Source organism: Pempheris klunzingeri, chromosome 17 (assembly GCF_042242105.1).
Source record: "Pempheris klunzingeri isolate RE-2024b chromosome 17, fPemKlu1.hap1, whole genome shotgun sequence".
Taxonomy (NCBI): domain Eukaryota; kingdom Metazoa; phylum Chordata; class Actinopteri; order Acropomatiformes; family Pempheridae; genus Pempheris; species Pempheris klunzingeri.
Window position 1 is genome coordinate 9346269 of NC_092028.1, and position 15618 is coordinate 9361886.

At 43.9% G+C, this 15618-nt stretch overlaps 1 protein-coding gene across 1 annotated transcript; it reads right to left on the bottom strand.

Annotated features, from left to right (window-relative positions):
* Positions 1 to 7514: 7514 nt before the first annotated feature.
* farsa (phenylalanyl-tRNA synthetase subunit alpha) lies at positions 7515 to 15252 on the bottom strand. The gene is made up of 13 exons (XM_070848589.1): positions 15089 to 15252; positions 14727 to 14864; positions 13556 to 13654; positions 13337 to 13455; positions 11105 to 11197; positions 10370 to 10498; positions 10163 to 10278; positions 9984 to 10068; positions 9802 to 9901; positions 9465 to 9633; positions 9136 to 9213; positions 8734 to 8848; positions 7515 to 7976 (listed from the first exon to the last, which is right to left on the bottom strand). The coding sequence occupies exons 1-13, from the start codon at positions 15233 to 15235 to the stop codon at positions 7871 to 7873; spliced, it is 1494 nt and encodes a 497-aa protein (XP_070704690.1). The 5' UTR covers positions 15236 to 15252; the 3' UTR covers positions 7515 to 7870.
* Between the last annotated feature and the right edge of the window lie 366 nt (positions 15253 to 15618).

Sequence of the window (15618 nt, forward strand, 5' to 3'; positions counted from 1 at the left end):
ATTGTAGTGGAGTAGAAATATATTCTGGCATAAAAAGGAAATACACACACACAATGTATAAGTGCTGATTTTTTTACTATAAATAAAGATCAATATATCTCTTTTCTTCTATCTCAGACTGTAGCAGCTCCACGAATTGCTAAATTCTACCTACTATACTACTAACTCATGCCATTATTGTGGGTTCGGTCAAGAAGATGGAGGTCAAGTCACCGACAAGGTGTTTAGTTACGTGAGAAATGATTCACTCGGTATTTCATGTGAGCAGAAGAGGACTGCAGCAGTGAGTGGATTGTGAGCTGCCTCTGCTAGAAGAGTCATTTATCTGAAAACAAGAATGAGAAGAAGTATTTCCAAAGAACCTTGCAGATTAAAATCACAACTCAGAAGTAGCTCCAAGCTTCACACAGCTGCTCGTAAACAGACGCTCTGCTCTTTCATTTCTCCCACACTTCCATGCTTTCTGTCTCCATCCCTACATGTCCAGGACAATTCAAAAGAAATGAACCCCACCAAAATGTTCTTACTGCTGGGCAGATAATCCCCCCCCCCCCCTTTAAACCCCTCGGGGCTTGAGGGATGCGGGGGTGGGCAGTGGACAGATAAAGACCTCCATCCTCTCCAGCTTCACTGCATGTCACAACTTTGAAGTGGAGGGAATTAAGGACCCAGAAAATCCCTGCTTGTACACGATGCGCAGGCATGTTCTACATGGTGCTTACATAAAGAAATTGCTTTTCCATTTATTTATTTTCTCGAACTAATGGCCTCTCGTCTTCCAGGCATGTGTAGATGTGACTCACTGTGACTAATTGTAACTAATGGACTGTGTGTTGTGTGTTCTTTCTGTTGGGGGTGATGGAGGCTCCCTCGTGACAACTCAAATGTGGGGAGAAAAAAAAAAAAAAGGATGTCCTGGTATCTCTCATCAGCTGCCATCTTATACTCAAATAATTAGGACGCTTTTCATCTCAAATAATCATCTGGATTATAATCTTGGTGAGTTTGAGGCGTCACGGTCGGACTTCACGGTCTCGCTTGACAATCTTTTAAAGCACTTAACAGGGACAAACATGCTAATCCTCTGACGACGCCAAAATACAAGATTATGATGTATGATTTGGGATTTGAGGGTATGAGTGGTGCAACCTTTGTGGGACAGGTTAAGGCACATCTTCAGTTTAAATTGAGGGCTTAAAGGATTCTGATGATTTGGACATAAATCCAGTTTTCTGGTTTGTGTTGATCCTGGAACGTGTCTCCGGTGGGACGGCGGATATGTCCCCACCTGTCCAGATGTTGCAAGAATGATCTTTACATGTCACACGTGAGCTGCATCCAGGATGAGGTCAGAAGTGTGCTGTTGATTTACCTGCTACAGAGACCACTTCCTGTAACCTCCTGTGTATGCTTGTTGATCTGAGCTGTTTCTGTTGCTATCACTTATAGAATGTTCTAATATCATCATTGTTCTTGTGGAAAATCAGAAAATCCAATAAATGTATTATTTAAAGATACACCTAGAAATTAAAGAAAATGATAGGAAAGCTTTTCGATTAAATATAAATCTTCAAATGTGATTTCAAACTGAGCCGTAGTTCCTGAGGCAGGCGCTTCCACAGCCGAGGTGCTCTAACAGCAAATGTTAGTTCCCTTTCAGTCTTAAAGCGTGAGCTGGGGACAGTCAGCAGGTTCCTGCCTGAGGATCTCAGGCATCACACCGGCTGCAAAAGGAGCAGCTGTTTAGATATGCATTCGATGTCCCAGTGCACTGACCACCCTGGAGGGCTCTGCTACATCACTGCATTAAGGTGGAAGGTTAAAAGTACTTTTTGACCACCAGCAGTGCTGTGGAGTCATGTTTTTATAATAGAGACCACTCCACTTGGATTCAAAATAGGCAATGTACTTTATTATAATACAGCTAACTGCCTTTCATTGTTTTATAGTAATGAGAGTAAAGATCTATTATTCTGTTCTATTCTTATTATTTTTAGGACCCGAGGACACTCACAGTGTGTTTTGGTGAGAAACACTGAATATAAACACAAATTGTGTTTGTGTTCAAGAAAACTCCACACGGTGCCTTCAAAGCTCAGCTGCTGTCGTCAATGTTTTTGTGGGTCTTAAGGTTCAAAAATCTGCAGCATGTGAGACAGGAGTCACCTTCTCTACCAGCTCTGCCTTACATCAGGGAATTTCTCCACAACCTGGATCAGCACAAATAGCCCTCTGATCTTTGGAAAAAGCTTGATTGATTTCCTATGAGACGACTTCTGGGTAACTTGAAGGAATTAAGGGCACGACGACAGCAGCAGTGTAAGCCTGTGCTGGTCACAAGCGTGGACAGGGACAGTGCTAGTGGGCGGACCCGACAGTTTCCAGCTGCTGGCACAAGGCACGCTTCATTTCAGCACCAAGGACAGAGAGGGAGGCAGCAGCTCCAGGAGACCTTTTTCCTCCTGCATGCTTCTCTTGTTTGTCTGTTGTTGTTTTGGGGTTTTTTTTGCACAATTTGAGAAACTGACAGTAACTCATATGAGGAATATCACTCTTGTGTGTGGAGAATCCAGTTTTAGGTGAGGAGGAAGCAGCCAGAGGAGTGATTCTCAGTTGGAACAGTAAGTCCTCCATCATGAGTGGCTTTAATTTCACCGGCTTAAACGCCACAGATGAGGCGCAGGCTTATCCGTACTCAACGTCACTGGACGACCCTCTGTACAGGCAGTACAAGCCCCCAGTGAAGGACCTCATCGCTTTGCCAAAGGCGGTGGTGTATCTGCTCATTGCTGCTCTGGTGGTGGTTGGAGTTGCCTATGCTATTGTTGGACATCTCATCAAGGATCTGGCCATTGACATTGCAGGTACCTCTTAAAAAAGTGAAACAGAAGATGTCATTGCAACTTTAAATCCATTGTTTAACATGCACATGTAGGTACATCTGTGGATTATCATTCTATTTTTAGTTTAACCCCTTGAAGGTCCTCAGAAATAATCACGTTAAAGATCCTTACACACATAAATGTGTATGCATAAAAACAAGCCAAATGTTAAAAATCTTTCTTTTTTTAAAATTTTTTTTAAATAGTTTTTTAGACCAGCATCAGCCCTAATCATACATATCAAATTTTAATTAGTTTTTTTAAAAATTAACCCTTAAATTGCCATGTTTTTGTCATGATGCGCATCATTTTATGGTCTAAAATACACAAAAAATACATGAAAAAAATTGAGAACTCTGAAAAATTCACCATCTTGCAAAATTATAAGCAATATGCATGAAAAACTGATAAAATATGCTAAAAATAAAAATCATAACACACTAGAAAGTGCTGAAGACCCTCAAAGGGTTAAGTTTAAGTCCAATCACATGCAGCACATTTTAATGTACATCAGTGGATCCCAACCTTTTGTTTTTCAGATCGACTGTACGCCACAGTCATGCTCAAAATGTTCTAAGCTGGATGTTATTTAACAGCACTAACTGTAGAGAAGTGTTACACTCTAACTGAACTGTCAGAGTGTTGGTTGGTTTGGTCAAGTGTGCAGTTGTACTATTAGTGGCAGAAGCTCGATGTTTCAAACATTTATCCCCCCCAGTTAATTGACCTGCTACTCAATCCTCATACACCCCCCCAGTCACCTGCAGAAGTACTCCCTTGGGTACATGTACCCCTGCTTGGGAAGATCAGAGTCACTGTCTTCATAGTAATCATATGCTCATATTATTACTGGTATTAAATCTATAACTCCCGTCTCCCTCTTTAGATTGTATGTTGGGTCCGCCCGGCGATGAAGACAAGGAGAAGGACAGCAACCCGCAGCGCATGGCTGTTGGTCCCCCAGTGCACCCATTTGCCCACAATGCCTTCCACGTGTGGGACCAGGACGACGTGGTCATCCCCCTGCCTCACGAACAGAGCCCCCAGTCCAGCCCGCTACTGCTGGCTGCCATCCCCTACATCCCCTCTTTCTTCCCACACTCGCACAGCCCGACAAGTCACAGCTCTCTGACCTTCCTGGCCAGCCCGGGGCCGACCAGGGAGATCAGCATCCCCAGGGAGCTCTGATTTTTGACAAGGGCCGTGATCACGACCAGCCTTGACCACTGGGAGCAGAGTCCCAGTGCACATAAGACACATGCCGACATGACTTTGATGTGTTTGATGTGGCTGCTTGAGAGATTGTCACTCAATGTTTAGAAACCCCGTCTCATGCCCCCCCCCTCCTTTGCCAGCCGATGACGCTGGGAAATCCACCGCAATGACTACACCGTGTCCTCCTCTCTTAGATAATACATGATTTCTCAGAGTTACGCAGCGTGACTCCAGACTGTTGTCTCTCCCACACATCACACCTACAGAAAAGTCACAGCAAACACCCTGAGAAGGGGAGCCCAAGGACAAAAGGGATTATTGTGGACAATAAGTGCATGTGTCTCTGTGTGCCTGAGCTTCAGGGAGAAGCTGGTAGACATGTTAGATTGTAGACACTACATATTGGTACGTGCTGTCATGGGTGCAGTATGGCATGCCTACTGTCATATTTCTTTGTGGATGAAATAAAGGTCTTTCCTCATCAAAGCCCGACAAGTGGCTGCGAGACAATACAAGAGTGGAGCTGCTGTATGTCCTGAGTGATTGTGCTCGTACTGGCAGCATTTAAAGATCGTGTATTTGATGTGCTAATATAATCCACCTGTGCAACAAGAGATTAGCTCTAAAATCTGTAGAAGGAGCTCACAGGTTTACATCTTTTAGTGTGAAGAGTGTCTTGTGCGTGGAATTTCTCTTATTTCTGTTACACTTCAGTTATTGCGCTGAATGTGAACCCTACGATTTGCAGAAAGGCACGGGAGATCAGGTTCTTGGTGGAGGCTACTACACGATTTGTTGTCCTCACAACAGCAAAGCAGCTTCCACCCTGTAAACCAATCAGCCGCCCGCCTCACACACTTCGGTAAAAATGTTATTTCAAGCCACTGAGGGATTAGCCTTAGAGGAGAAGACTTAACAGAATTCCAGCAATTGAACAACACGACTTAATCCTGCAGCCTTTATCGCAGGTGTCACATGCCCTCCTGGATCTGGTGTCAGGAGAGCAGAGGATGTAGCATGCTGGGAAAAACGAGCTAATTTCTCATTTAATAGCAGCTCACGGCGGCTCTTATTCTCAGACGCTGACTGAAATTTAAGAGGGAGTGAAGAACATTAGAAATCACAACTTCTTTCGCTGCTCTAAATCAATTTGTTTCCCCACAGAGCTGGAAAGAACAAACCTTCTGCGGACGGAGGTGTAAAGACTCTGGGAAGGTTTGATCTTTTGCAGGCAGACTGATCCAAGAAACTCAGCTTTATTTACAAGCCCCGTCCAGTCAGTGCTTCACGGTCAGTTCTTGCAGCAAGAGCTCAGTTAAGTGAATTAATCAAGTTAATTTAACAATGAACTGGGTTTGAACTTTTGTAGTCTGGACGAGTAAAATGGAGAAAAACCTCACAAGCTGCCTTTACCTTTACAAGCATAGACAAACTGTTAATTCACATCCAAACGCTGACCTGAGAGGACAGAAGAGTCCTGTAATCTGTATTCAGAACTCTAAGTTTGCCTCTGCGACTGAGGGATTTTGAGATATTGAGGTTAAAAAGGTTTTACATCATAAAGAGGAAAACTAGATATAATTCTTCTTTACTGGTCCAAATAAAAAAGCACCTTAAAGATAAAGTACCACAGTCCAAACATTTTCACTGTACAGTACAATTCAGTTTTTAGGTTTTACACAAAATGCAGTGCAAAAAAACCCTGCTGCACTAGTTATACTAGTTGTACTAGTTATAAACAGACACAACATTAGTGACAGATCACTAAGATGCTCCTCAACTAGCAGCTGAATTTAAATTCCCACGTTATTAACATTCTGGCTTTCCTTACCGTCACTTTTAGCTCAGGGGAGCCCCCAGAAATTTTTCACAGGGGGGGCCAGATAGGGCCAGTGAAAATCCTGGGGGGGTCACACCAAAACCAAAAACAATAACGGAATTTCAAGAAGAAAAGCTGCTGTAAGTATTGAGGCTAGTCAAGATCAGTGTCAGTATGAGAGTTAAGGAATCACGTACTCACATACTTTCTAATTTTACAGTTAATGTTACTTAGATGTACATGGACTAATACAGTACAAGCCTGTTTTAGTAAGTGTTGGTTTATTTATGAGTTAGGACATTCATTGTTCTAATAGGGTAGTTGTAATATACAGCTTTACTATTAGGGAGTACATTCATGTAATGAACTAAACAGTTACAGGGAACAAGTCTACTCAAGTTTCAAAGCACCACACAGAGGCCTTTGATTATTATATACAGCTTTATTCTGCTGTAAACATGTAACAGACTATGTCTTTCTTGAAGCCTCATCTTCTGCCCCCTTGAAGAGTACGAGGGAAAATTTTGAGATGCTGCTGTTTGGAAATATCTGTGATGAAACATGAGGAAAATAAGTTACTCTGAATTTAAAATAGCAGCAGCAAAACCAACAATAATCTCTCTTGCCATTCATTTCCTCATGAGGGACCCTGTTCTCAGCTCACCTGTTGGTCCACCAGTAGGATGAACAGCTGTGTCCTGTCTGACCTGCTGCCTTACTTCTTCCCTGTTCTCTGGACCTTTCACCTGCTCCTCTGCACTGCCCTGCTCTGCTCTGTCTCTGTCCCTGTCTGTTCATGGGTTTTGGCCTGCATCATCACACATATGGAAGAGATGTCCGCAGACTTTCTCTTCATTGTCTGAACATTGCCGTAGCATCACGGCACAGGTGTTGGTGATCCTTAACACAAGCTAATGAGATGCTCAGTAATGGAGAGCAGCCAGTAGGAGGTTCAGCACAGACACAGTTTACCAAACACATACTATTTGTTCTAAAAGTAAGTACAGTTTGACTGACTTACCTGTTGGTAGTCTGCTTGTCTCAACAGCTGCCGTTGAAAATGACTTCCACTGTCCTCTCTGAGTTTGGGCAGCAGCTGCTGCAGTGCTCCCTTCACTTGCACTCGGACAACGTAGTGAACTTGACCTATCAGAACTGGGGGGGGGGGGGGGGGGGGGGGGCAAGCATTTTTCAGGGGAGGCCGCGGCCCCCCCTGGCCCCCCCTTGACGGCGCCTCTGTTTTAGCTACAAGCGAGTCCTTCTTCCCTGCAGACATTTTGACTTATCATGGTAGGAAACGGTCACGCTAACGATGGCCGAGTTCCATTAAGTGTCCCAGTGAGCCACCAGAGTGCACAACACCAGGACCCCCCCTAAGTGAAGCGCTTGCAGTCATTGATGCTACTTAACACAGCTGTGCTTTTCCTGTTATGGCTCATCTAAATGTCTGCTGTGGAAAAGGTCTACAAACTACATAAACTGAGCCAACAGAACAGTCACACAAAATACGGCGTCATGTAAACAGCTTTTCTAATTATTGGAATGTAATGAGCGACTTTCACGACAACAGACTAACAGGTGCGGTTGTATTTGGAAAAAGATTTTTATTGTACCTGTGCCACATTCCAAAAGTAGTCGTTTTTCCCTGTACAAGTAGGTTATTAGCTGTAGTAACTGGGACAGGTAGATGTAAAAATAAAAAAAGCCGTTGCTTCCACTGATGTTTTACATGGCAGCACTTCATACAAAGGCTGCTCTGATGTGTTAAAGCCCTTACTGTTAAAGACTTTACTGAGGTCTGTCTGAAGTGTTGAAGGACAGTTGCTACAGGCCAGCTGATTCTACTGGCCAGAGGGAGGAGGAGAGACATCGAAAGGAGCTCTCACAGTAAAGGTGAGGAGGTCCATCCGAAATAATAATAATAATAATATTAATGACAATAGCTGGCTGAAGCTCAGGACTCCAGTCGACATATGGGGCTGTCGTAGACCATCTGCAGGTTCACCTTGTGTCCCACCAGCTCTCTGATGTTGTTGATGCCGTATTTAATCATGGTGGGCCTGCAGGTCAGAGGAGAGGGCTGTGAGTGAGCGACGGTTATTCTTACACTAGAGGCCAACATGCTTGTGTTGTGTCTATTCCAAGTCTGATAGGTCAGAGAAAGAAAAAAAAAAAAAAAAAAAAAAAAAAGCAACAGAGGGCTGAAAAGGGAAGGATTACTCAGTGTGGATTATACAGCCTTTCCCAGGTCACTCGCTACACAGGTATTAAACATAATGGTTGTCCCCAGATGTAACTACATCTGAACCCAGAGGATTCTCTGCAATCAGCTGTAGCGTGACCACCAAACCACTGGTGAGGTTTACTTTAGAGCAAAACTGGGAGTTTTTAAAGCGTAAAACTAACACTGGTCTGTTGAACACGTTTAGAAGAAAGAAATTAAATTCCTTGTGCTGAAGCAAAGTCAGAGCGTTTTGATTAGCTGTAAATACCAACAGTGTCTACGACGACATCTAGTTCACCATCTGGCATGGAAGACGTCTAAAAGATAATGTTAAACTGAAGGTAAATTGAAGATGTGAGTTCACTGGCCACACGTTTAGAGGACTGATGAAGTCCACAGACAGACTTAATCACACCCCCTTTAATTCTTAAAAGGAACATTTGAGGGAGTATCTACTATTTATAAAACCCGACATGGCAGTAAAAGAAAATGCAGGTCAGGTTTGATCTCTCAAAGCTGCAGCTGACACACATATGCAGAGTTTTATCTGTCTGTGTGTGTGTATGTGTGTGTGTTTGGTCTCGTGTGTTCACCTTTCCAGAGACAGCCCCCAGGCTATTACCGACACATCCTCAGGAAGGCCCATGGGCAGCAGCATCTCTGGTCTGAAGACCCCCGAGTTTCCCACTTCCACCCACTTCTTTAGCCCTGTATGTGCGGAGAGGAAGATTAGACGCAATTGGTGGAACGACCAGAACCAGGAAACATTATTGTCCGACAAAGACAGAGGGCAGTCAGGGCAGCAGCGGTGATTTTGAGAAAAAAGGGATTTAAAGTTTAAATTAATATAATAGTCTTTAGAATTCCTTCCTTTTATGTCTTTTTAGGCTGGTTATTCAACGTTAAGTAAAAAAAAGCGTTTTGTTGGTTGAAACTCTACAGCAACAGGAGCCAGCTAAACTAACAGTATCAGTGGTGGTAGATCTTCTGGATACCTTCATGGTAGCTGAACACCTCCATGCTGGGCTCTGTGTATGGGTTGTAGGCAGGCTTGAAGCGCAGTTTTGTGATTCCTGGAAAATAAACAATAAGGATTTATTTGTGTGGCTTGTTGAAGGTAACAACAATCAGAGATTGTTACCATCATCTGTTTCATGATGTGTATCCCATATTTGAAATAAATACACAAAGACTGTTGTGTTGTGGTTCTGTGTAATGTTGTATTCACAATTACCTCACGGACATTGGAGTTTCTATCATGTGGCAATTTACCTGAGTTCCTAAGAGTGTTTTGTCAGTCACTGTGCCATGTTGCCCTCCTCACCTAGTTTGGTGAAGAACTGATGCAGGATGCCCATGAGGTCGCCCAGTGTGAGTCCGTAGTCGGCCACCACGCCCTCTATCTGGTGGAACTCGGCCAGATGGGTGGCATCTAAGGTCTCGTTCCTGAACACCCGGTCAATGGAGAAATACTTGACGGGGGTGAACTTCTCCTGGTGGGCGGTTCGGCCAAGGGAGAGAAGAGCGTCGCGATTAAAGACAACCCGTGCACAGCTCGCATGCGATACGGTTAAACGGCCATTTTTCTTGCAGAAAAAACGGGTTGAAACCTTTAAACATTACTACAAACAAAAAAGCAAACTTGCGAGTGTGCGCCTCACCTGTTGTGCCAGTTTATACAGCATGCGTGCACTGACTGCTGTGGTGTGAGTGCGGAGGATGTTCTTCTGAGCCTCCTCAATCTTCCAGTCACACTTGTATCTGGAAGATGGCAGGATATTAGAATATGCTGAAACATGAGTAATGTTACGTTGTGTTATGTGAGCACGTGACTACGTCTCACCCTTGTGAACCGAAGCCTCCCTCTGAATGGACCTGCTTGACCCTCTCCAGGTAGTCCTGGGGGAACTCGTGGGCAAGTGCTGGGTCTGACAAACGACCAGGATAAACTACCATTAAAAACTGAATGAATACAACAAGGTGCGACTGGACTGCAGAGAAAAATGTGTGACACACACACACCGGACAGGAAGAAGGTGTCGTGCTGGTCTCTGGCTGGGTGCTGCTGGGGCTGGAACAGGGCGTCAAAGTTCCAGAAGGAGCTCTCTATGAAGTTGTTGGTTGGCATCTCTGTGAAGCTACAGAAAGCAGAGATTTGATTTGGAGTTTCTTTAATGGGCGTGTGGGAGCGAAATGGCTACTGTGCCTGCGGTTTCTAAAGCCACTCACCCCATCTCCAGGAAGATCTGCCTAAACTGTGTTCGCACCTTCATCAGCGGGTGCAGGTGGCCACAGTCTGGGGCCACACCCAGGGCCTCAAAGTTGTAGGGCTTAAATTTTTTCTCTTTCCAGCTGCCACTGCAACGCAACACAACACAAGCACAGCTGAAGATGAGCTGTTAAGGGAACGACTGGAGCCGTTTTCAGTCAACTACAGCATCCTTGCTCCTTTGTTGTCAGATAGTCCACAATCCTGTGATGTTACATAATATTTCTCCCAATTCCTTTGGGCATTTTTAATAATGATTGAAACATCAAATTTATGGTGAACACAATCAACACAACAGTAAACATTTTGGCCAGTGGTGGAAGAGGGAACATCTGGATGCTGCTTTTAGCTAAATCCCTCTCTATGATATGATTTTATGCGAACCTACAACCAGAGGTTTTTTTTTTTTTTCCCCATTCTGTTGTAATGCCTCATCCTCAGCATTACCAGTGTAAGCTGCATTATCAGGGTGTCCATTATTTATTTAATTGTCCTGCCCTGCCTTTAGGACAGAGTCCTTATCTTTGGGCTCGTCCCCTTTTATGGGCAGAGGTTTCTCTGTGTCCTCTGTCTGAGATCCTGCACACCGTCACTGACAGACAGGTGAGGGCAGACCGGACACACTCTCCAGTCGTGTTACATGGTCTATTAAGCGGACAACGTTAAGTGTAAAAACAGGTAGCGACTGTACTTACTTGGCAATCATCTCAGGGGTGAGCTCGGTCTCCTGTTTGGTGACGGTGGTGCTGAAGGAGTTGCCCTTAGCAATCCAGTAAGACTTCACGGTCCTAAAATAAGAGACGACATGAGTGGATCAACAGTAGCAGCGATCCTGTTATTAAATATATCTGACTTTATTGTTACACAGTGAGGGAAACAAAACACTAGGCAGGGTATGTAACTTATTTTGGGAGGTAAATTTATTTTGTAGCTGTCACAGGCCTGTAACAAGCCTGCGTGAGCTACAAACACCAGTGCACTTACTGCATTAGACCGCAGTCTTTCATGAGACAAAGCAGCTAAAACTAGCGAGCTAGTGGCACAACAGCAGCCAGAATCTGCACAGCGGCTTAACAGCTGTTCAGCGATGAAGCGCACGCCCACTGAGCAGAAGCACGAGAGACAGACGTGGCTCTCAGATTTGTGTCTGGTGACAGTCTGTCACACAAGCCCAACACAAATCTAACTGTTGGGCTGACGGCACAAAGCTCTGAGCCGCGTGAGCAGTCGCTCTGAGCGGAAGGTAATGTTGCGTTTCTGTGCTGCTGTCAGTCAACGCTTGTGTGCAGACTGAATGAGAGACCCATCATCATTATCGTGGACTCGTCCTCCAGCAGTAGCGTTAGTCAGGCAGCTCGCCTTCATGTGTATTGCGGGAGTGGTTTTGGAGCGAGGAGGTTGGGTTTTTTGTCGGTCAGATACTTTCAGAATCTAGCTCCTCTGGCTGGTCCCTGCCATGCTGCAGACCCTGCCTTTAAATGTTGTTGACACTGAATCTACCGTATTGCGGTGTTGTATTAAAATGCACAATATAATACAATGTTTCTAACACTTTTGCTACATCATGAATGTAAGGTGGACACATTAGAAACAGCTTCCAACAGAATCCAATCCAAACACTACAAAGTCCAACCTCTACACACACCACAGGACTAAATCAACAGCATCAACATTTCAACATCTTGTGATGTATTTGTTGCTTAGTGAGGCTTTTTTAATGTCCGGTGGCCAATATTTCCTGCTATCTTCCCTGAGGAGAAGGGCGCTTAGCGTGTCTACAGATGTACTAATCTGATCTAACTACCAGTTTATGAGAGATTGCTTTCTGAGTAAGAGGATTTTGGAAGAATCTGCACTTTGGTATCAGTCCAGGGTACATTTTATTATGCTATCATCAGAATCCAAAACGTACTCATCCACGTGCATTCTATATTTAAGGTTCTTGATTAGTTTTGCAATGTGGGGAGGAAAGCAAACCATTATTTTGTGCTCGAGATCTACCAGCCATTTTCATATTTAACCAGCATTTGGCTGGTGCTTATTTCCCATCCTGATTGAAGTACAGAGGAATTATTACAAATGTATATGTATTAAGATCTAGATGTAATAAAAACAGCTAATTGAAACGGCTTGATAAAGTATCAGTGCAGTAATGCATCAGTTCTTTCATCTGCAGATTGTCTTTAACATGGTTTTAAGTGTAAAAGCATGTTGCATAAGTTAAATTGTGCCCTTAAGATAAATGACAAGGCCTGATGTGTAGCCTGATGTTGAGTTAAACACAAATCTCCACAGTATTCACAGTACTGTCTGTCAGTTAGTAAGTAAGTTATCAACTAAAGATATCAACTGATAAATAGTTTGAGAGGCTGAAATCAGGAGAATGTAACTATTACAGCAATTTATTATTTTTAAAGCAAAAGTATTTGTTCTTATTTCTTCCCTGTGCCTCACAGACAGATAAAGTACATTCTTGAGGAGGACTGCCTTTGCCTCCTGACAGTGTAATACGAGGGACACTGTAAAAATGTAATTATTGAACCCGCATTGACCCACTTCCTGATGTTTTTGATGTGACAACAGCTTATAACATCTCGCTATAATAATCATTCTAGTCTTAAATGGTAGCAATAAGTCTTAATCCCTTATTCAGTCCCTGTTCGGCAATTCAACAGTTACAAGATGTAACAAAATCTGCCACAATCTGGTATGTTGGTCAGCTGGAGAAACCGGAGCAGGATGTATGAAAACAACTATCATCTGTTCCCATCAGACTATTTGGTGAAATGGCTGTTGGGAACTGAACTTTGGTCACTTTCAGATAGGAGTCCTCCCTCGTCCTGGGCCACGACTAACCCCCTAATGCCACCTACTGGTAGACAGAGGTACAACACTCTCCACTGGGGTTCTAAAGTCTGGGGACTTACACTTCAGAGAGCAGCTTTCTCTTCTTCAGCTCATTCTTCTCTTTCTCCTCCAGCTGAGTCGTGTCGCCTTTCTTTGCCAGGAGCAGCTTCTCTCTGACCTGATCGTCAATGCTCTCCACCTGGGGACCAGCACATAACCAAACACGCACCTTATTTAGAACACCGAATCCCGCTCGCAGAAGGCCACGAGAAAAGAACGGATATAAGCTCGACACATACGGTCCTGAATATCCTCGGGCCGCCCTCCTGTGTCTTGTCCACTCTGATCCACTTGTTGGACATGGCCTTGCTGAAGCCGATCTTTCCAAAAGACAATTTCTGCACAGGGACAAAGAAAGAGGTACAACGATGTCATTGAAAATATAAAACACTAAGAATTATAACGGCGTGTGCAGTCCTTGGAACACAAACAGAGAGCTTAATCTGTGATAACAGGAGTGTCTTAAACAACAACGATCCTTCTTGCCTGTACTGGGATGTTTGGATGTAACTTAGATGGAGTTGTGATGTGTTCGACCTATAAAATTCCTCATTTGGAGGATATTTTAAAAAGCAGGTATAAGTGGGCATTTCCCTAAATTAGTGACAAGAAGAGAGAGCACTTGAACCCTTGAATTATGAATTCTTATGTTCTTACGTGTGTCATTTTATTTAGTTGAACAAGTTCGTTGTTAGTTGTGCTGATAGGAATTGGCAAACCACAAGCCACCTCCACCACATATCAAACATGATAAATCAATGTTAATCTTGGTTGAGTGACCGTTACATCTTTTTGCCTTACAAACAATGTTTAACAGAATGGACAGGAACAGATATAAAGTTTCCTCCACTTAAAAGCAGCAGATCCCAGACTGATCAATGTAGGGCAGCAACTAATATTATTAATTCTCCTTAATCGTTTTGTCTGTAAAATGCTAAAAATAGTGAAAAATGCACACACGTACGCCAGTTAATTTTGTTCCCATGGACAAGGTGACATGTCTTGTTTTGTCTGACCAACAGTCCAAAATACAGTGAAGTGACAAATCCCCACATTTACGATGTTTAGATCAACTATTTTTGCTTATTTGCTTATCTAAATAGTTGACCATTAATCAACAAATTGATTAATTGATCCATTATTCCCCTTTGAGACCCACGTTTAAGAAACCTTACTTCTTACAAAGCTGGATTTACGAGAGCATAAACAAAGAGCAGAGGGATCTCCTGCTGTTTTGATCCAGGTAATGTTTCAGTCACATGCTTCCACTCTTTATCAGGCTCCATAGGAAACCTGTGACATACTTGGGAGCCACTTTCCCTGCTGTGTTCACACCTGCACCCACACCAGGCTGTACGTTCCCTGTTTCAGTCATGCAGGTGATGTGTGGTGCAGAGCTGCAGCTCTCACCATGAGCTCGCTCTGTGCCAGACCCTCCAGCGGGATGGAGCTGAACACCCGGGCTTCATGGCTGCCCTGCTCGGCTATCTCCGTGCCCTCCTCCGTCAGCTCCCAGTGCTTGGAGGAGCGAAGCTCGGCGGAGATTATCTGGAAAAGCAGGGAACAAACACGACTGTCAGCTCCTTTCAGCGACACCGAAAGGGTTTAAATAGTCATGCCGACGGGCTCAATGGACTGAGTTGTGTTTATACGCGTGTCTCACTACACTGAGCCTATTAAACCAGCCTGTCCTTATTGCATCAGTCACTGTGGATGAACGATGTTGACTGCGATACACACACTTCCGCTGCCCATAAATTCGGGAAACTCACGTCGCCGAGGGCCTGCAGACTCTTCACGGCTCCGACGATGACCTGGTGGTCCAACCCGAGACTGTTCGCCACTTCTAGGCTGTCCACGCCGCCGTCCGCCTTCTCAATCCGCCGTAGGAGCGTCTCCACCACCCCGGTGTCCGCCATGCTGGAGCCCCGAGAAGCCAGAGAGAGACCGGATGTGACGATGCGTTCTCAAAGGCCGAACCTATTCGAGTAGCGAGGCAACAGGAAATGGAGTACCGTAAATACTAGTGCACATTTGTTTTTGTACTGCACTGTTAATATTATTTAGGAAACATGTGCTTTTTAGTATCTAAAATTGGCTATTTTTACATTAATACATGAATCCAAATACACGAAGACACATTTTATTCAGAGTCATATGAAATGTGACCTATTTTAACTGTATTCCATCATTGATATATGGAGCTCCTGAAACCCAGCAAGACTTTTTCAGAATTGATCCTTCTTAAAGTTAAAAATATCATATTTTAGGTCTTCACAGGTTTACCAATCACATACTGTAC